This window comes from Cervus canadensis, chromosome 31 (genome assembly GCF_019320065.1).
Source record: "Cervus canadensis isolate Bull #8, Minnesota chromosome 31, ASM1932006v1, whole genome shotgun sequence".
Taxonomy (NCBI): Eukaryota; Metazoa; Chordata; class Mammalia; order Artiodactyla; family Cervidae; genus Cervus; species Cervus canadensis.
Genome location: NC_057416.1, coordinates 6877928 through 6898342, shown reverse-complemented (window position 1 = coordinate 6898342; position 20415 = coordinate 6877928). Strand labels below are relative to the sequence as shown.

The following is a 20415-nucleotide window of genomic DNA, read 5'->3' as shown; positions in this document are numbered from 1 at the left end:
GGTGGTGTAGTGGTAAAGTATACGCTTACATTGCTGTGTTCGGTCCCTGGGTTGTGAAGATCCCCTGGAGGAGGAAATGGCAACCCACTCCAGTGTTCTTGCCTGGAAATTCCAGGACAGAGGAACTTGGCGGGCTACAGTCCATGGGGTCGCAAAGAGTCAGAGAAGACTGAGCATGCACAAACACACGATGGTCATACTGCCCTAATTTATTGCAAAACTCTGTCGGTTTTTTGTGTGGTTTGATTTCATGTGTCTTACAACCCAGAAAAATCCATTTTGATTTTAATGAACAAATACTTGCACGTTTCTTACAGCCACCCCAAGCTCTCTATGCCAGCTCTGCAGACTCTGTATCAGAAACTACATCGGTAGACCAAGGTTACACCTTATCCCACAGCTCCAGCTGCCAACGTTGTTGCAGAATTTCTTACAGTATCGATAAGGGAGTAAAACAATTCTAAATGTCTGAAAATCAGAAATTTCTATTTCATCTGCATAGTGTATATTTCATATTAAAATGTGCTAAAGAGATGGTAGAGATATGAGAACACCCAGGAAGAAGTGAAATAGCAATTTTAGTTAAAGTGTACTAGTTCATAGTATGTTTTATGCATTTTTACTGTTTTTGGAGACTATAATATGTTTAAAGTATCTATGTGAACCCTTACCAAAAGTATTCATATATTTTTGAAGGTCTATATTCTTCAATTAATGTTTATGCTTTTAAGTTTTGGCCTCGGTAATTGATTATTTCTGTATTGTTGATATTAATACAAAATATGAGTATGGTTTAGAAAAGAGCAGCTCATATATATTTTTTTTTTTGAAATAAACATGACTGTCATTCAGGAAACCCACTATGTTAATTGTTTACTTGTCATTATAATGATCAATTGAGTAAAGAAAAGACAAATTGCCCCTTTCCTGCAAAGGTCCCAGCGATCACTGCCTTAGGTAAACCTGTTTCAGAAGCTGGCAGGACTAGAATGATCACTACAGCTGTCTCACCCTGAGAAGTCTGGAGCATTACACACCTGCTCAGTGTATTTGAAGACCCTTTCCTACTCATGAGTGGTCTCTCAGGGTCTCTCTTCTGTGCTTTTACACGTATCACCCCAGCCTCCTCCATTCAGAGGCTGCCGGGAGCTGGTGAGACTTGGACCAGGAAAATGAACTTCATATCTAGTTGATAAAGAGGCCCTGGGTCACACTCTAGGAATCAGGGGGGCCCAAGGCTGTAGAAAGTGGAAGATAACAAGTGCCTTAAAATGTGGGGTTTTCAAAGAAAAGGAAAAAGGGTATTACTTAGCAAACATAGAAACCTTAGGAAATGTCCCCATCTGTGGACCTTCATTGTGGTGTTTCTAATTCTTCCGGGCTCAGCATAGACTATACTGTAAAGGGATGCTGTACATAAGAAGGTTTCCTCTGTGGGGGTTTATTCTCTTCTGCTTAATGTATTTGAGTGCAATATAAAAAGTAATTTAAAAAATAAAATTAAACATTTAAAAAAACCTCTCTGTGTCTACTTTGTAGTTTAAACTATTTGAATTTATAAGATAATAAGATACTTATAACACTGTGTAAAGTAGAAGAAAATACTTGGATGAGTCCTATAAATTTATCAAATTTTGATAAAGCATTTTGATAGCCAGGGGCCTTTCCTTTTTACTTAATTCTTGACTGAGTGCCAGAGACCTGTGGGAAATAAACTATTATTGTATATAACCCCAAAGTTATTAAGAGTACATTTTTAAAGAATCATTCTAGATTTTCAAAAGTCAGAATAAGGTTGTGGCATGTTTGTTTAAAAAAATGTCTTCTATGTGGCTAGAGACTTTTAAATTTGTCTGTTTTACAAAATATCTCAGTTTAATAAATTTGTAATATCCTCAGAATAATATGCATTTAACCTTTTTTATTATAGAGTAACCCTATTAAACATAATCACATATTAAAATTGCTTTTCAGTAAAACAGTGCCTACTAGTATTTTTCCTGAGCAAGAAGTCATCTTAGGGTACAAGGCATCCCTCTTAATTGGTCTTATGTCAGTAAGAAAAGCAAATATCAAATATTAAAATAAAAATTGACACCTGGAAAGTTTTAGAGTGCTGATACCTTGTATATTAGCTTGAGTATGATTATCGTATCAAAGAACTGTTCTAATTTAAACATATCATATGTATGTTACTATATTAAAGTGTGATGTTTATCCCTGGAATAAACCAGTTTTTTTTTCTGTTCTAATTAGTATTTGATTTTATAATGGAAGGTAATGGAGAATATGATTCCATTGTCCTAGTCGTATTTACCATTGGTTTTCAAATCACTGCATCAGGAGCAGTAAGTATAGCGTAATGCCAATTGACACCGTGAAGTTCCTCTAATCAAAATTTTTTTACATATATGTCTAAAGGTCCAAGGACAAAATTCTACAAAGGCAAAATAAAAAAATACTACAGATAGTCCTATACCATACTTAGTATGGGGTTGCCTCCTGATCAACCCATCATAAGGTGAAAATATCATATGTTGAAAATGCATTTAATACACCTCCTCACAGAACATTAGCACTCAGCCTGGCCCACCTTACATGTGCTCAGATCACGTGCATTAGCCTACAGTTGGGCAAAATCATCAAACACAAAACCTAGTTTATAATAAAGCATTGACGATCCCATGCAGTTGACCGGATATTGTACTGCCAGTGAAAAGCAGGCAGTTGTCTGGGTCTAGGACGGCGACACGTGTATCAGTTGCTCGGCTCTGTGGTCAGGGGACTGCCTGGGAGCGGCGGGTCCTGCCCAGCGTCGAGAAATCTGGTGGGACAGGCGACCACTGGCCTGGGACAGAGACCCAAGTGCAACCCTCAAAGTACGATTTCTACCGAAGGCACATGCTTTTCAGGTCATCCTAAAGTCGAAAAACCAGTAGGTCGGGGACCATCTGTATTTGACACGAGATTAAACAAATATGGTGAAATAAATGCTGGAGTAATGCACTGTGCTAAACACATTTATTTTTGTAGGAAAAAGTACTTAATGTCTATTGTTGTAACCACACAGTACAGATGTTCAGAAATCAGTAAATGGAAACCCAGTGTGAAAGGATGGCCTCTTCTGAAAAGGTCTAAGAGTATCCACTGTGTTTCCTTAGACAGCCCTGAAGCCAGGTGACTGGTTCTCCATTTACTACCAACAATTTAAACAAATGATCCACTCCCTTGGGTTATTCCCACCTTTTTACTCTAAGTTCTCTACTTTCTTATATATAATTGCTTTAAGGTTTGCCCTCTCTCTTAAAAGCCTTAACAATCATTCTCAGTCTTTTTTGGGGGCAAATTTTGTTCAGAAAATTCAGGCCTTGTTACCTCTCCATCTGCTCTAGGACTTCAACAAAAAAAGGGGTGCCCTTCGAGGAATATAAATGACCTAAATATATAAAATGAAACATCCACTGGGATCGCTAAGTGCAGTGGATTAGGTCCGCCTGCTAGAAACAGGAGAGTTTAGTGTTTCTGAGTCCCAACCCAAATGGGACCCAACCACTCAACCAAACTCAGTGATTCACCCCTCAGACCATGAAGGTTCCCAAAGGCTCGAGGAGAGAAAGGCTGTGCTTCAGGGGGGCACAGGCCCTGGTAACAACCAGGAGAGGCTTTGCTGGATGTGGGGTGGGAGACGCAATGAGTCAGGACGTTCGCTCTCAGGACAGCTCCATCACAGGAAGACCGTTTTCCCCCTAGGGCTTCCCTGATAGCTCATTGGGTAAAGAATCTGCCTGCAAGGCAGGAGACCCAGGTTCGATTCCTGAGTCGGGAAGATCCACCTCCCCGGCTCATCCCCTGTCAAAATCATGCCTCGTCAGGGTGAGGCGTGCAGGCAGATAATCTATGAAACGTGCAGGAGGAGGAACAGGGTTTCTTCCCCAGCGGGGAGCTGAGGCTGGGCTGGAGGACAGGGCGACGTGGTACCAGCATCCTGCTCTAGACCAAGGAATAAAGGTGTGCAGAAAACCCTGCTTCTGATCCTCCTGCACCAGAGACAAGACGGAACTAACACCCTACACCAGGGATTTTTTTTAAAGAGTTTGGGTTTGTTTGTTTTGTTTTGGTTTTTTTTTTGGCAGGGGAGAATGGTGACTCCATCTCTCCATATCATTCATTCTTGTGCCCAAGGCAGGATTCTTAGCTTGTCCCTTCCTCAAAAGGGACAAGCTAGCATTTGGGACTTGACACCACCTCTCAGACCCTGGACTTCAGGGAACCCAGGACTATTGAGAGTGAAGGCAGTTCCATCTGGGGCCAGGATTCAGGCTTCCAATAGCTGCCCCTCATACTGCCAACCCCCCCTGCCCCATTATAAGGAGGAGGGGTTCTGTCATCACTGGTCCCCTTCCCCCAGGGCAGTGACTGACCCACAGAACATGGGGGATGGGCCTCAGCTCTGGATCTGTCCAGTCTGGAACTAGCACAGCCCAGAGGGTAAGTTAAACACAAACACACACAGTTCTACACTTCCCAAGGACAAATATTAATTCTCAGGGACAGGACAATTCAAACACAATTCAAAGGAGGAACAGAAGCATTCTCCTAACTAGCTCATAATTTTTAAGGCCTCCCTCTCAAAGTGAAGTCAGCATTTTACATTTTTATGTTTCAAATTATTATGCAGATCCATATCCATTATGTACAGGAAGGCATAAGGCCTTAGGCACTAAATGACTTTGAAAAGAAGGACTCAATTTAATGGTCTCAGTCTGGGGGAAGGGAAGCAGTAATTTTGGACTCTGTTATAGTCTCCTTAAAAAAAAACAAAAAACTGAAGGTATTAAAAGGAACCTCACAAACTTCTCAAGTTGTGCATGGGAGGAAAATTACATGGTCAACCCAGCCACATATGCCAACTTTAGGAACATTGGGTTCGACCCTGTTCCAGGGTTCCACACTCAGAGCATCCCATGCTTGGCTTAATGGTCATCTTGAAATGCTTAATTTTTCAACAGTGGGCCCCACAGTTTTATTCCGATTCTGTTCCGATTCTGCTGTGACACTATAAATACTCCAGTGACTAACATCCATGTGGAGACACGTTTTCATCTTTGGGTGATGTTGCAGTCCGAGCACGGATTGGAAAGGAATTTTTAGACACAGAATGTTGCAGAAAGGAATGGGTTTAAGAACCAAAGAGCAGAGATAATGTGGGTGCTGTGAGCACAGCTGGCCGACCTCCCGGTTGATGCTTTTCACAGGCTAGCAGCCAAATTTTATAGCCTCAAGACAGAGAATATTCCTGCTGGAAGGGTGGCATTAGGTGACTGGTTAAGGGGCCACGGTGGGCATTTTTACCTAATTTGAGGTCAGGAAGCTGGCTGGTAAGGATCAGGGGGCTTTGGCAGCAGTTACAATGGGGCTCAGTCAGTTCCAGGGGTGACCTTGGCTCTGGGCTCCACGTCTGAGGCCTTGGTGCAAGGCCTCGCACCTGTGACCTGGGGATAGGACTCCACAGGTAAGTCACGTGGAGCTTTCTCAGGTAATTCTTGTCCCATTAAAAGAACCAGAGGGATAACCTGAGGTGCTTTTTCAAATGTCACTTCAATATGGACACAGTCCAGGTTGGAGGGCTCAGGAGGAGAATCAAGAGATCCTTCTGTATGACTCGGGAGACGGAGACTTCCCCTCCCTGTGGGGAGAAGCAGATGGGGTGCAGTGGGGGACTGGTTACGCCCAGAATAGCACAGATGGCCCTGGCTGAGCAGAACACAGTCGGTTCCCACTGTCTGAGCCCCGTCGCCTTCACAGTGGAAGAGAGGTGTGGTGTAGAGAAATCAAAACTGAGACCACAGCTTGAAAATCCCCCCAGACCAAATTCCCACTGTCACTTAACTAAAACCTAAGCTGTCCCGATGTCCCCAAATGCTGATTCCAATCTTAAATAAAACTTCAAGCTTTCTTCCTACCAATGAGACTTTACAGCTTCCTAGCTAGTGGGCTACAATCAAGGAAAAGGAGTCTAAGTTCCCAGTAACCAGTCACAATAGAAAACAGTGCACAGTCACCCCTTAAAGGCTTGAGGATGCCAAAATCCCAGGATGCTCAAGGTCCTTATTAAAAATGGTGTGGAATTTGCTTATAAGCTATGCACACCCTGCTGTATACATTAACTCATCTCTAGATTACTTATTATACCTAATACAATGCAAATGCTGTGTAAATAGTTGCTGGCAGGAGGAAAATTCAAGTTTTGCCTTTCCGAACTTTCTGGAATTGTGTTTTCTAACATTTTTCTATCTGAGCCAGGTTAAATCCACAGTTATGGAAGCCATGGGTCCGAGGGCTGACTGTACTCACACAAACACACTTTATAAACTGCACTATAATTGCTGAAAGTCAGCTTCTAAGCTCCTTCTGCTGCAACTCTGCTTCTCGATCAAGAAAATACTCATATCAAGTAAGCTCTCTGAATTTTCTTCTGACATGTGAGAGGTCAACAACTGTTATTGACTTAGCTGTTTGGCTTATGTGGGAATTTGGCTGGGACTTGGAGGATGACTGCAGGTTTCTGAACTTCATCAGGAGGTAACTTCAGTCACAGCTGCTTTTCTGTTTGAGGGTTCTTTACTGGAATAAACCGCCACAGTCCCTAACAACTGTTATCCTGCTATTGATCTGATACTTTCTCTCCTCTGTAACAATCTGCAAGAACCACAGAAAGTGGCTTGCTTTCTTCAGCAGGAGCAGTAGGGCAAGTTCATCATCCTGCTTTAGGTCAAATCAATTTTCTGGCTTTCTGCCACAAGATCAGCAGAAGTTTTTGAGTATCTTAAAATCCCCCAGGACGTCCGGCTGGCCCACTTTATTCGTGATACCATGGATCTGATGAATAGGAGTAGCAGGTTCTTCAGCTGCCTTCGTGAGATGGAGATGAGCCCGTGGTAGAAGGAGACCACACTCCAGGCATCGTTCATCGGGGAAACAGAAGTAGCTTCATGAATTCAACAATAACTTAACATCAAGAAATGGTTAAATGGATCATGAAGAGCTAAACAATTAAAATGAGACGATTAAATTAACAGAGATAGACCTCTAGTTATTGCTGCTGTTCGTTGCTCAGTCATATCATGACTCTTTGGACTCCATGGACTGCAGGCTTTCCTGTCCTTTACCGCCTCCCGGAGCTTGTTCAAACTCATGTCCATTGAGTCAGTGATGCCACCCAACCATCTCGTCCTCTGTTGTCGCCAGACCTCTAGCGCAAGAGGGAGGGCAAAGGGAAGGGGCAGGACTTCTGAGTGGAGAAAGAAATGGCAGCCCACTCCAGTGTTCTTGCCTGGAGAATCCCAGGGACGGGGGAGCCTGGTGGGCTGCCGTCTATGGGGTCGCACAGAGTCGGACACGACTGAAGCGGCTTAGCAGCAGCAGCAGCAGCAGGAGTTCTGAGAGCCTTGAACTTGGAGGGAAAGCCCTAGAGACTGGCTTTTTGAAGGGGCAGAGAACACAGCGGGTGCTGATTCCTGAGGAACTTCGAGCAGGGATCTGAGTGTAGAATATGGGGTCAGACTTCTGAGCGTCAGCCCTTCTCAGTGGTCACTGAAACCTGTAAGAGACTACGATGAAACCTGCTCCAGGAGTGGGGACAGAAACTGCAAACTGACCCCAGCTGCCGCTGCCTAGGGAAGCTTTTTTGCCCTGGTGACCTTCATCCAAACAGCCTTGCTCCCTTCCTCTGGCCTCCAGGTTTCTCTCTCTCTAGTTCCCCCTAGTGGTAGAATTTAATACAGCTCAGCAAAGGAAACACTACATTCAGTTCAGTTGTCACTCAGCCGTCTGACTCTTTGCGACCCCATGGACTGTAGCACTCCAGGCCTCCCTGTCCATCACCAACTCCCAGACCTTGCTCAAACCCATGTCCATTGAGTCAGTGATGCCATCCAACCATCTCATCCTCTGTCATCCCCTTCTCCTCTCGCCTTCAATCTTTCCCAGCATCAGGGTCTTTTCCAGCGAGTCAGCTCTTCGCATGAGGTGGCCAAAGTATTGGAGTTTCAACTTCAGCATCAGTCCTTCCAATGGATATTCAGGACTGATCTCCTTTAGGATGGGCTGGTTGGATCTGCTTGCAGTCCAAGGGACTCTCAAGAGTCTTCTCCAACACCACAGTTCAAAAGCATCAATTCTCCGGTGCTCAGTTTTTTTTATAGTTCAACTCTCACATCCATACATGACTACTGGAAAAACCATAGCTTTGACTAGACAGACTTTTGTTGACAAAGTAATGTCTCTGCTTTTTAATATGCTGTCTAGGTTGGTCACAACTTGTTCCAAGGAGCAAGCATCTTTTAATTTCATGGCTGCCCAGCTGCAGTGATTTTGGAGCCCAAGAAAATAGTCTCTCACTGTTTCCATTGTTTCCCCATCTATTTGCCATGAAGTGATGGGACCGGATGCCATGATCTTCATTTTCTGAATGTTGAGTTTTAAGCCAGCTTTTTCACGCTCCTCTTTCACTTTCATCAAGAGGCTCTTTAGTCCCTCCTCACTTTCTGCCTTAAGGGTGGCGTCACCTGCGTATCTGAGGTTATCATAGATGATATCATCTGCTTCTGCTCACATTAGTAACTCCATGTGAAGCCGTCCCCTTTCCTCCTCATTCCACAGATTTCCAAGATCATCTCAGAAATATTTAAACGTACTGAGCCCTTATGTGCACACTGATCCAGGCTCTTCACTCATTTAACTTATTGATTTAATCCAACACAGCCCTGTGAGGCATATCCTATTTCCATCTTTTACAAACAAAAATAAATAACTCATCACATAATAAGTCTCATAACTAATAAAAGATAGGGATGGTGCTCCAAAGCCTGTGTCTTAACCGATTCAAAATACTGCCTTATAATAAAGTCACATCAAAGGTCACCTCCTCTGAGAGGACTCCTACACTCCCTCAGGCCAAATTATTTGCTTCCTCCCTGATACTAATATATTTTTACCATGGTAGAGCTTTTCAGATATTTATATCTCTGTACCTTCTATAAATAACCCACCCAATGGAACTTCCTGCAATGACAGCTTGGTGTCTACGCTGTACCAAGTGGTGGCCACTAGCCAGTCCCATGTGGCTACTGAGAAGTTGAAATGTAGCCACTGTTACTCACTTTATTTTATTTTAATTTGCTAATATTTAAATCCAAACAGCCACATGGGGCTAGTGGCTACCATATTGAATAGTGATGATCTTGTGCACAGCAAAGAACAGAACAATAACTCCTCAAAAAGTTGACTGAACAAAATAATTATCCATGAAAAACATATCGGGCAAAGAAAAAACACTTATATAACTCCATTTCTGGTTTTCTTTTTCACCATATACAGACTCACATTGGTTTACTATATTAATAAACATGTACTGAATAAACATTCAGTGAAATACTATATAGCTTTACTCTCAAGTCTATGCCATATTTTGTCTTGCATAATAAGATGTATCTAAGAACCACATTGATTTTTACCTTTTACTGTAAAAGTTTTTAAAAGATGTTAATAACTCTGATGTGCAAATATTTAATTTATAATTGTGCCTGGTCTGCAATCTTTTTTTATCTTTCACTGATAAATCTCAAGTGACTAGCTCAGGGCCTAGTAAGGATTCACTAAATAGTTGTCCAATGAATGAATGAATCATGCACACTGGGGCATCCTTGTGAAGTGTGATGATCTAATTTACAAATTATCTTCAAATATTATGCGATTTTTATGAACACAATGTAATAATTAAGGAAATAGGTACACTAAATTTTGTAGACATTAAGCGTCTATTCATCTTAATTTTGAAGATTTTTTTCCATTGGCAGTTTGGAGCAAAACCTGTATTGTTTCCATTTTCCAAACAAAAACAGTCTTTGTCTTCTGAAACGTCTTCAACCTCCTCAAAATGCTTGACTACAGAAACCACAACATCCAAAATGTCGGTTTCTAAGGGAAAGCCGGATGGGAGTGAGTGTTCTAAATCGGTTACTTCTTAAAGGGTAAAACGGAGATTGAAAGCTCCGCCCAAGGTTTAAGCTCCTGGAACCGAGTCCTTTCCCAGTGGGACCAAGGATGCGCGTCCACCAACCCAGGGTGGCAGGACCCCAAGCTGGAGGACCCGTGAGGCGGGGCGTTGGCGCTGAGGCCCCGCCCCCACTAGGCCCCGCCCCCACCGGTGCTGCCATAGAAACCCAGACATGGCTGCCGCCGGCCCTGGAGAAGGGCGTTTGACACAGCCGGCGGCAGCCCGCTCCAAGTCACGGTCAATTTTGCCGTGTCAAGCAGCTCCCAATGGAGGGAAGCCTAAGAAGTGTCTGGTCTATCCTCATCCCCCGAAGAGCTCCCGCCTGTCTCGGTCGGTTCTGCGCTGGCTCCAGGGCCTCGATCTCACCTTCTTCCCCAGGAACATCAGCAGGTGCTGAAGAGGTCCGGCCCCCGGACGCCTAGCGGGCGCTGAGGGCCCAGCAGAGCAGCCTGGAGATCCGTTCAGGGGCTCTTTCCAGGGACTGCCCCCGCCTCCGCCCACTTACCACACACACACACACACACACACTCTCACACACTCACACTCATACATTCATATACACACACACTCACATACACACACACACACACAAATACACACACACTCACACACTCCTTGCTGTCTTAGGGAGATGACCTAAAAAAACAGGATGGAGCATTTCACTCAATCAATCATTACTTAGACTTAAGCCAATAGAGAATAATTTGGTAACTAAAAAAAAAAAAGTCCAGGCGCTTTCTTCAGGGACATTGGAGATTTATATTAGTGAGGATCAGTTTACTTTCTGTTAGATCTTGCAATCTAGTTTGAGAGTTGTCAGGGACTGAAAAAAGTTGCTGTCTAACTGCAGCCTCGCTGAACACTGCTGTTGTTCGGTTGCTAACACATGTCTGACTCTTTGCCACCCTGTGGGGTGGAGCATTCCAGGCTTCCCTGTCCTTCTCTAGTTCCTGGAGTTTGCTCAAACTCATGTCCACTGAATTGGTTATGTTATCCAATGATCTCATCCTCCTTTGTCCCCTTCTCCTCTTGCCCTTAATCTTTCCCATCAGGGTCTTTTCCAATCAGTTGGCTCTTTGCATCAGATGACCAAAGAAGTGGAGCTTCATCTTCAGCATCACTCCTTCCAATGAGTATTCAGAGTTGATTTTCTTTAGGATAGACTGGTTGGATCTCCTTGCAGTCCAAGGGACTCTCAAGAGTCCTCTTGAGCACCACAGTTCGAAGCATCAATTTTTTGGCGCTGAGCCTTCTTTATGGTCCAACTCTCACAGCTGTACATGACTACTGGAAAAAACACAGCTTTGACTCTGCGGACCTTTGTCACAATGAGGTCTCTGCTTTTTAACAAAGAATGCTGTCTAGGTTTGTCACAGCTTTTCTTTCAAGAAGCAAGCATCTTTTAATTTCACTTGCTGAACATAACTGGCAATTAATATTTTTTCTGGGGATGCAAACTAAATTCCAGAAAAATAATGACTTTGTAGGCAATGACTCTGGCTTATTAATTTCAGTTTTCCTTAAGAAAGATGCCTGAACTTTTCAGTGGATACAGGTATCACATGGGGATCTTGTTAAAATGCATGTTCAATACAAAATAATGGTTTTGGCTTCATAAAAGGAATGCCACAGGCTTTGGTGCGCCTAGTCTTACCCAAATGCTATTCCATAGCAGGCTTCCTTAGATCAGTGATCCAAGAAAGCTCCATAAGTTAGCTGCTGTCAGTATAGAATATTTAAGTGGTGTTAATTAACTATAAATACAAATTGTATAAGTAACTGCACTTTATTTCATTTCCTTATCACTATGGAACAGGGATTTTTCAAATGGCTTCCTGATAGCAGAAATATTCACTACATATTACCCCTGGGACCTTAAATTGTCATCCTTTGAAAATGGAACTTCTTTAAAAGTCAAGTTGGATAACTGGGCACAGTTGGAAAAGGTAAATTAGCAATTACTGACACTTTTAACTGTTGAGAAGTTTGTTTGAAGAGGTGTATTCCTGAGATCTTGGATTTCTCTGTATATGCGTGTGTGGCCATGTTCTGGGTTAGCAGCTTGTTTCCTTGTATTGAAAAGAAGGTTACTAAGGTTTATGTCAAGAGTCACCTATGAAACTTGGCATACTCATTTCAAATTGGGAGTGGGATATAATAGTTGATTTTCTTGCTGAGTAATAATATCTTTTAATAATTATCACATTAAACCTCAAACTATTAGTTGAGGATTAAAGGGAGACTAAAGTGAATTCACAGTAATTGGAGACTTTTTTAGAACTTCTTATGATGAAAGTATTCTCTTTCCACTATTAAAGTTCCTGGCAAGAAAAAAACTTAAATTACCTGAAGAACTAATCCACGGAACAATTCACTGTAAAGCTGGAGTACCTGAAATACTGATACAGGAGGTGTACACCTTGTTAACACATCGAGAGTGAGTTATCTGGAATTTTCTAGTAATATAATTTAATATTAAACTTTTGATAATATAAATCTTATTACCAAAATGGCATTTGTCAACAATATTTTATTTTATTTTTCCAGAATTAAAAGTATCCAGGATGACCTCGTGAATTTCACAGACTACAGTTACCAGATGCAGTTGCCCCTGGTTCCTAGGTCGACAGCTTCAAAGTCTATTAAAGATAACATTAGGCTATCAGAACTAATAGGCAATCCCAGCAAACTTAACAATGAACTTAAAGTAGAGTTCCTCTTCCTTTTACAAATGTTGCAAAGGAAATTGAGCAGAAAACTGAACCCAAGTAAGTTTTCCTTGGAAGTAGTCAACTGGGTTCTTCCAAGCTTAACGAGGCTCTACTTGAGCGCAAGTGGACGAAAAGCCTGCCACTGTCCCCGATTCATGGACTGTTGTAATTTCATCTGTTGTGACTTATTAATTCAGTCATATATGCATTCATATCTATCATATCATTTTGTGCTTTTAACATTTTCTATTTCTTATTTTTTGTCTTACCTATTTTATTTTCTTCTTTAGGACTGAACTTTTTTCCAAAGACCCTGCTACTAATTTGGAAAATTACAAATTTATACTCTTTCTAGTGCTACCATAGAAATTTTAACATGCATATGTATCTTAGTCTAAGTGTAATATATTTATTCTCTTTCTCAAACTGTAAGGACCTTAGAACACTACCCACTCCCTGCCAGTCCCCTGTCCCACTTAAGTTCTCTTTTTTAAAAAGTTGATGCTTTTTATTTTATTTTTATTTATTTATTTATTAATTTTTGACCACACCGCTCAGACATGCAAGATCTTAATCCCCCCACCAGGGATTGAATCCGTGCTCCCTGTAATAGAAGGGCAGATTCTTAACCACTGGACTGCCAGGGAAGTCCCCCTACTTAAGTTCTTTTGTTGTTCAGCATTTTAGTTTTGTCAAGTTATTTTTTTAACACCACAAAATCAAGCCTCATTTTTTGTCCCTAATGTTTGCTTACATTTAATCTGTCTTACTATTACTTCTACTTATTGGTTCTGGTAGGAATTTCTGAAACAAAACACATCCATTCCATTTAATCTTCAATTTAAAAGTCCATTTTAGTGCAAAGCTGACCTGCATCCCTGTTTGCTTTGGAACACAATTTCTCTTTAGCCATGGACACCTCAACCCTTCAGATTATTGAACAGAATTCTTTTATCATCAGTGTTGATTTTTGAGACTGCTGATTTTAAGCAGCCAAAGTGATTGTAAACAGTTCTGTGCAATATGACTGTCCAGAGTGGTATTTAGCGCACATGGGGCACAGCTGATGAGTAGAAATGACCTCAGACATATCTTCTAGCCTCCGTGAGGGTGAGCTCAGAGGAGTAAGTGGTCTTTAGAAGCACAGTGAAACTGATGCCCAAGTGCTGCAGTTGATAGAATTAGTAAGAAACACAGAAACATGGAAAATAATTTTGTCACCATTTTTACAGTATAAAAATAACTGCAAAATGAAAGATACTGTATGATTTTATCTATATGAAATATAAAAACATGTAAAGCTAACCTATGATGATAGATGTCAAGACAGTTTTCTTTTTAGAGTTCTGGAGCTTCCCTGGTGGCTCAATGGTAAAGAATCCGCCTGCCAACAAGGGTTCGATCCCTGGGTCAGGAAGATCCCCTGGAGAAGTAAATGGCCTCCCACTCCAGTATTCTTGCCTAAGAAATCCCATGGACGGAGGAGCCTGGCAGGTTATAGTCCATGGGGTCACAAAGGGTCAGACATGACTTAGTGACTAAATAACAACAACAGAGAGACATGAGGGGGTTTGGGGGTGCTGGTACTATACTGCTTCTGCATCAAGGTGATGGCAACCCAGGTATGTATTCACTCTGAAAATTCATCAAACTGTAACAATACCATTTGTTCATTTTTCTGTATGTATATTATTATTGAATAAAAGCTTATCAAAAGACTAATAGGAACACAGGGATATTGTCTTTGAAGTAACTTTTTTGAAGCAACTATTCTGTGCATCAGAGATGTGAACCATGGTGGAGAGGGCTATTAACCTATGTATTCACACCACTCTCAGGAATATGATACAAAAGTGAAAGTGAAGTCACTCAGTCGTGTCTGACTCTCTGTGACCCCGTGGACTGTAGCCTGCCAGGCTCCTCCGTCCATGGGATTTTCCAGGCAAGAATACTGGGGTGGGTGGCCATTTCCTTCTCTAGGGGATTTTCCTGACCCAGGGATCGAACCCAGGTCTCCCGTATTGCAGACAGACTCTTTACCATTTGAGCTACCAAGGAATCCCTGATGTCTAAATAATCTGCTTAAATGAAAATTGCAGTGTCTTAACAATAGTCATAATGAATTTTTAAGAAAAAATGTTTTGTTTGTATTTTATAGAATGGTTTGCAGTCAAACCAACAGTGGGAGAATCTACTCTCGATCACCGTCCTGCCAAAGCATCTGGGAACAAAAGCAATTCAGTCATTTCAAAGGAAAGAGCCGCTCCTGTGTCTTGTAAGTTTTTTGGAAGTTTTTTTTTTTTTACTTGTTAAAATTGATGTTTTTCTTTTATTTTGTTCATTTAAATTTTTTAAAATAGTAGAAATGTTGGTCTAGGCATTCAGTCTAGAACTGCGCAGGAGGTTGATGTGCTGTGTTTTTCTGTAGGTGGTGCAAGCATGAGCGCGTCGAGGGCTAAGAACCAGTCAAAACAGGGGAAACCCCCAAGCCAGGGTGCCCCCACCTTCTTCCAAACGAGCAATCCCAGTCCTGATTTCTACTTTAAAAAGTGAGTCTGAAACAGGGGAAGTGCAGTGGCAGAGCTCAAAACTTAGTTCTCTAGCAGCTGGATGATGAATCAATCCTAAGGCAGACGCAGACAACCTGCACACCTAGGCTTTCCAATCACTTGTTCTACAAAAAGCCACAAGTTTAAATCCTGTGAATTCAGAAAACACTGTATACCACAGCAAACTGTAGCCAAACCACGGGCTAATGTCAGTCTCTGCCTGACTATTTTGTATAGCCTGCAAGTGAAGAATGGCTTTGACATCTTCAAATGGTTGGACACATATCAAAAGAAAAACGGTATCTCCTGACACATGAAAATGCGATGGAATTCCAGTTTCTATGTTGATGAGGAAAGCTGTGCTGGGACACAGCCATGCCTGTGCCTTTGTGTCTTGTCTGTAGCTGCTTGTCATCTAGAGCAGCAGGCCTGTCACTGGCCACAGAGACTGGCTCACAACGTAGGATCCCAGACTTAGCAAATAAAAAGATGAGGGCAATACAACCAATACTCTTTAAGACATGTTGAGGACATACTTTTGCTAAAAAAAATATTCACTATGTATCAAATTCAGATTTAACAGAGTGACCTATTTTTATCTGAAAACCCTACTCAAAGCTTGAAATATAATATTTATTGTCATGCCCTCGATGGAAACTATCCACGGACTCTTTACAGAGCAGGCTGCCTAAAGTGTGAAGAGGGATTTCTTGGGCAAGATGGGGTGGAAGTTCTTTACTTATTAGCTCTGGGAAAGCAGTGTCAACTGATTTTTTTTTTTTAATGACTTCTCAGAACCTTTCATATGCTACTATGCATTATGAATATAAAAAGGGAAAAGTACATAGAAGTGTTTTTCAAACTCTATCTGATCACATGGGGCTTCCCTGGTGGCTCAGCAATAAAGAATCTGCCTGCAATGCAGGAGACATGGGTTCCATCCCTGAGTCCGGAAGATCCCCTGGAGAAGGAAATGGCAACCCACTCCAGCATTCTTGCTGGGAGAATCCCATGGACAGAGGAGCCTGGTGGGCTACAGTCTGGGGTCACAAAGGAGTTGGACATGACTTAGCAACTTAACAACAACAATTTGATCATGCATCACTATTACTTAGTTTTGTTTTACCATGGCTTGATGGCTCAGTCGGTAAAGAATCTGCCTGCAGTGCAGGAGACCCGGGTTTGATCCCTAGGTGGGGAAGATCGCCTGGAGAAGGAAATGGCACCCTACTCCAGTATCCTTGCCTGGAAAATCTCATGGACAGAGGAGCCTGGTGGGCTGCGGTCCATGGGGTCACAAAGAGTTGGGCATGACTGAGCAACTTCGCTTTCACTTTCATGCACTGGAGAAGGAAATGGCAACCCACTCCAGTGTTCTTGCCTGGAGAATCCCAGGGACAGAGGAGCCTGGTGGGCTGCCGTCCAAGGGGTCGCACAGAGTCGGACACGGCTGAAGTGACTTACCGGCAGCAGCCGCAGAGCAACTAACAGTTATGGCAACTGTTCCCCAGAGCACACTTTTTGACATTGAGACCTCAGGACAGCCAGTGGCTCAAAATACATCACCACGGAATCTAACAGAAGTGAATTCCAATGCTTCTATGAGGGAAAGAAGAGCAGTTCATAGTTTCACCTTTAGGTTCTGAGAACACGTCCTCCCCTTCAGCCGGCCTCAGTCTCCTTCCATCAGGGATGTTTGCAGCAAACGCTCCAGCAGGGTGGGCGCTGGAACCCCGCGGGCTGGCGTGGGGAGGGCTGTGGTGGGCAGGGAGGAGACTGCAGTGGGTTCTCTCTTCACCTGCCTGCCTCCGGCCCTGTAATGGGGCTCAAAGGACCTGACTGGGGATGAGAGCAGCGGTGGGAGTGAGCCAAAGCAAGGCTTTCTGCCTGTATAACAAACATGTCAGGTGTCACGCTTTAAAAACAAACAAAAAAAAAGTTGCCTACTGATATCGGAGTTGCTAAAGAGTATTCTTCATTTCTGTTGTCTTTTCAGGAAACTTTCAAGACTTACAGGTGAGTTTTTCGAAAAACTGAATGCTATCGTTACTTCAGATGGGGACTCCTCGTAGCGTGGCCTCTTGCTCTTCCGTGTTTAATAAGGACGAACTGCTGTAAAGAACTCGTCCGCCATCTTGCGCTCTCGGTCCCGATTCCCTCGTTTCCGCGCCCTTGTCTTCTCCTTTTCAAAATGGCCGACGGGCGCCCTCACGGGGCCGGGCAGAGCAGGGTGCCAAGACACGAGCTTTTATCTTTTTCCTTCTCTCCAGCCTATTGTAGATCGTTGGACTCTCTCAACCGATGCACAACAGGAATTAATAAATGGTGTGGACCTGACTTTGGTAATTATACGGATGAGAGCCCCTTTTCCTGGGCTTTACATCATTTACCCCCATATTTGTGAGTTGGGTGCCGTTTCATTTCTGATAAGAGCAGAGTGATTACCTTGGGTAAGCTAACAGAACTTGAAAGTTAACAGGAGAGGCAACAACCCTCGACTGAAGGAATTTAACCCTATTTTACCACCTAAGATCGCACTTGGCACTGATTGGTACTGAAATCACAAGCTGTTCATCTGAAAAGTTTCTCTTAATATATTGATGGGGTGGTAAAAATTAATTATAAAAAAAGGTTACTTTTTTTTTTTTAAACACTTAAATCCCTTTGTTTACCTAAATCTAGCATCAACCACAACAATGGGCCAAGAAAATGCAGGTCTCTCAGTTATCTCTGGCCCATCCTATTTGAACCAAATCAGCTGAAGAGTCTGAGTGGCCAGCTTGGATGCCTCAGCACAGAATTCTAGAAACCTAATTCTGAATTCTGTGTTTGCAAATCTAAGCACTATTAAAATCACTGTTGCCTCACCTGCTTTCTGAAGCAACATTTAAAAATAGTAGTCATATTCAGTATCAGATGCACCCAATAAGCCCTGGGTATTTTTAGGCTCTGCAGATGACTTCTGGAGACACTGGTATTCCGGTTTTGTATTTCCAACTACTATAATGCATGCTGTAAATGTTCTGTTTACTTGAGATTTTAGACTAACTTGTGCCCAGCTTCTTGCTAATTATTCTGTGTATGGTTGGTACATTAGAAACATTGATGGTTGTGTACATATTTAATAACCACAGTGGATCTTAATTTTATTTAAATATCCCACCAAATACAGGTAATAGTGTCAATCCACCTAAAGAAACTGAGGTTAAGCAAACTGGAGAACATCCTTTTGACGGTATGAAGCCTCCCAGAAATGTGGAAAAGGAACCCGAAGAAGCACCTGTCTAATGGCTTTGAAGAAGTGATGTTACCACCTCTTGCCACCCTAATAGGATACAATCGTCTACACTTGGATATATTTCAATATTAAATTAAAGTGTGTCTTATCCATAGTTGGGCTGAAGAACATATTTTTTAAAAATTCAATTCAACAACCATTTATTCAACACCTGTGCCTGCCTGGTACTGTTGAAAACACAAAATCGGTTTATTAGTATGCATGTTTATGCTTAGTCCCTCAGTCATGTCTGACTCTTTGCAACCCCACGGACCGTAGCCTGCCAGGCTCCTCTGTCCACAGGATTCTCCAGGCAAGAATACTGGAGTGGGTTGCCATTTCCTTCTCCAGGGAATCCTCCCGATCCAGCGATTAAACCCGCATATCCTGCGCTCCTGCAATGGCAGGAAGATTCTTTACCAAGAAGCCACCTGGGAAGCCCCTTCGTTAGTCCAGAATGAGCAAAAATAAGTTTAAAGGTACAGTTAAATATAATTCACCCTGATGAGTAAGAATTCTCTCATAACTTTTGTAGGAATTGTAAATCTACTTTGTAATGTTTTCCTCACTAGCAAAGAGTTACCCTACTAGTTTGCCTGGTATCATTTATTTACATGTCATGCTCATCAATAAAATTTTTTCTGAATATTACTATTACACATTAGTCCATTGAAAATCTTGCCCACCTCTAGAAATAGCTTTAAGCTATTTTTTTAAAAATATGTATCTTTCCTGTTGATACTGGAAGGAAAGTCATGCTTCACTTGGAACCTCATTCTGGTGTTTAGCAAACCATTTAGTTTGATTGAAAAATCCTTCCTGCTTGCTTCCAAGCCCCATATTTTTATCAAAGGGAAACAAAAGCAGTTCGATACCTCCTATATTCTTGGTAATCTTAAATTCATTATTTGGAAAATTTTCATTAAGTGGAATTATTCATGTTTTTATGCTATCTCATTAATAGTGTCATTTGACTTCCAAGATGAGTATTACTAAGGCTGAATCTCATGATATGTTTGTCAATTTCCAACAAAACTCTATTCGTTTTTCTGCATTTTTGAAGGCTTAGACAGTTTCATGAGAATTTCAACATCCAGAGACTTTCTTGGTTAATTTTATCTTTCTGAACAGATAATATTTAGTAAAAGAAATTTAAAGAGAGTCCTGATAAAATAGATAACTTCTTGGGAATGAGTTTAGAAAATGTTGAGAATAGTCTTTTAAACCATAAAATGTAGTCCCTTAGGAAAGACTTTTTAGAGACAAGTCTCCTGAAACTCAGCTGGAGAAACATGCAAAGAATTAGATGTGGGTAAACAGTAAGTTTCTTTTCCTGATTCTGTGTTCAATCTCCTGCAAAAGCATTCATGGTCTAACTTCCAATAAATCATGTTTATTATAGAGTTAATATAAAATGATTAGAGATTGTGAATATTAAATTATCAAAATTAGTATTTATATCTTTTAAAAGAGTCAATTATCAAGTAAATTTTCACATATATTTCATTTGTTTTTTACCCCTCAATTTTTTTCATGCTTATATAACTCATTCCTTTTGTAACTGGACATTTAAGTTTCAGGTACAAAACCTGGGAATGTTTTCTTTTTAAAAAAATAAAACTCAAAAGTATTTTGACTGCATACCCATTTATTGATGTATATTAAATTTATAACTGAAAACTGATTAAATATGAACTAAAACTAGTGGTTTACCATGCATTTTGTAGAGGACAATATCGGTGCTAGTTAACTTGAAGATCAGTTGTATGTACCTTACATTTCAAGACTTGGGAGATATTCGGTCATTCAAATATTCATTAG

The 20415-nt window shown here is 41.6% G+C and overlaps 2 protein-coding genes across 5 annotated transcripts in view; both read left to right on the top strand.

Annotated features, from left to right (window-relative positions):
• The window catches only part of ASB5 (ankyrin repeat and SOCS box containing 5), a 40327-nt gene extending 38075 nt beyond the window's left edge, over positions 1 to 2252 (top strand). For all 3 annotated transcript variants that reach the window (XM_043454481.1, XM_043454482.1, XM_043454483.1), the window contains exon 7: positions 318 to 2252. In XM_043454481.1, the coding sequence (XP_043310416.1) occupies positions 318 to 445 (128 nt within the window). In that variant the 3' untranslated portion in view covers positions 446 to 2252. The remainder of the gene's footprint in view (positions 1 to 317) is intronic.
• Positions 2253 to 10013: 7761 nt separating this feature from the next.
• SPATA4 (spermatogenesis associated 4) lies at positions 10014 to 19183 on the top strand. 2 transcript variants are annotated; one of them, XM_043454417.1, is made up of 9 exons: positions 10014 to 10447; positions 11874 to 12003; positions 12376 to 12494; positions 12605 to 12825; positions 14927 to 15043; positions 15197 to 15317; positions 17314 to 17333; positions 17588 to 17659; positions 18490 to 19183. In XM_043454417.1, exons 1-9 carry the CDS (start codon positions 10230 to 10232, stop codon positions 18603 to 18605), a joined length of 1134 nt encoding a protein of 377 aa, XP_043310352.1. In that variant the 5' UTR covers positions 10014 to 10229; the 3' UTR covers positions 18606 to 19183. The 2 variants fall into 2 exon arrangements, with proteins under 2 accessions (XP_043310352.1, XP_043310353.1); XM_043454418.1 differs by having other exon boundaries at positions 17588 to 17642; positions 18490 to 18613.
• Positions 19184 to 20415: the final 1232 nt, after the last annotated feature.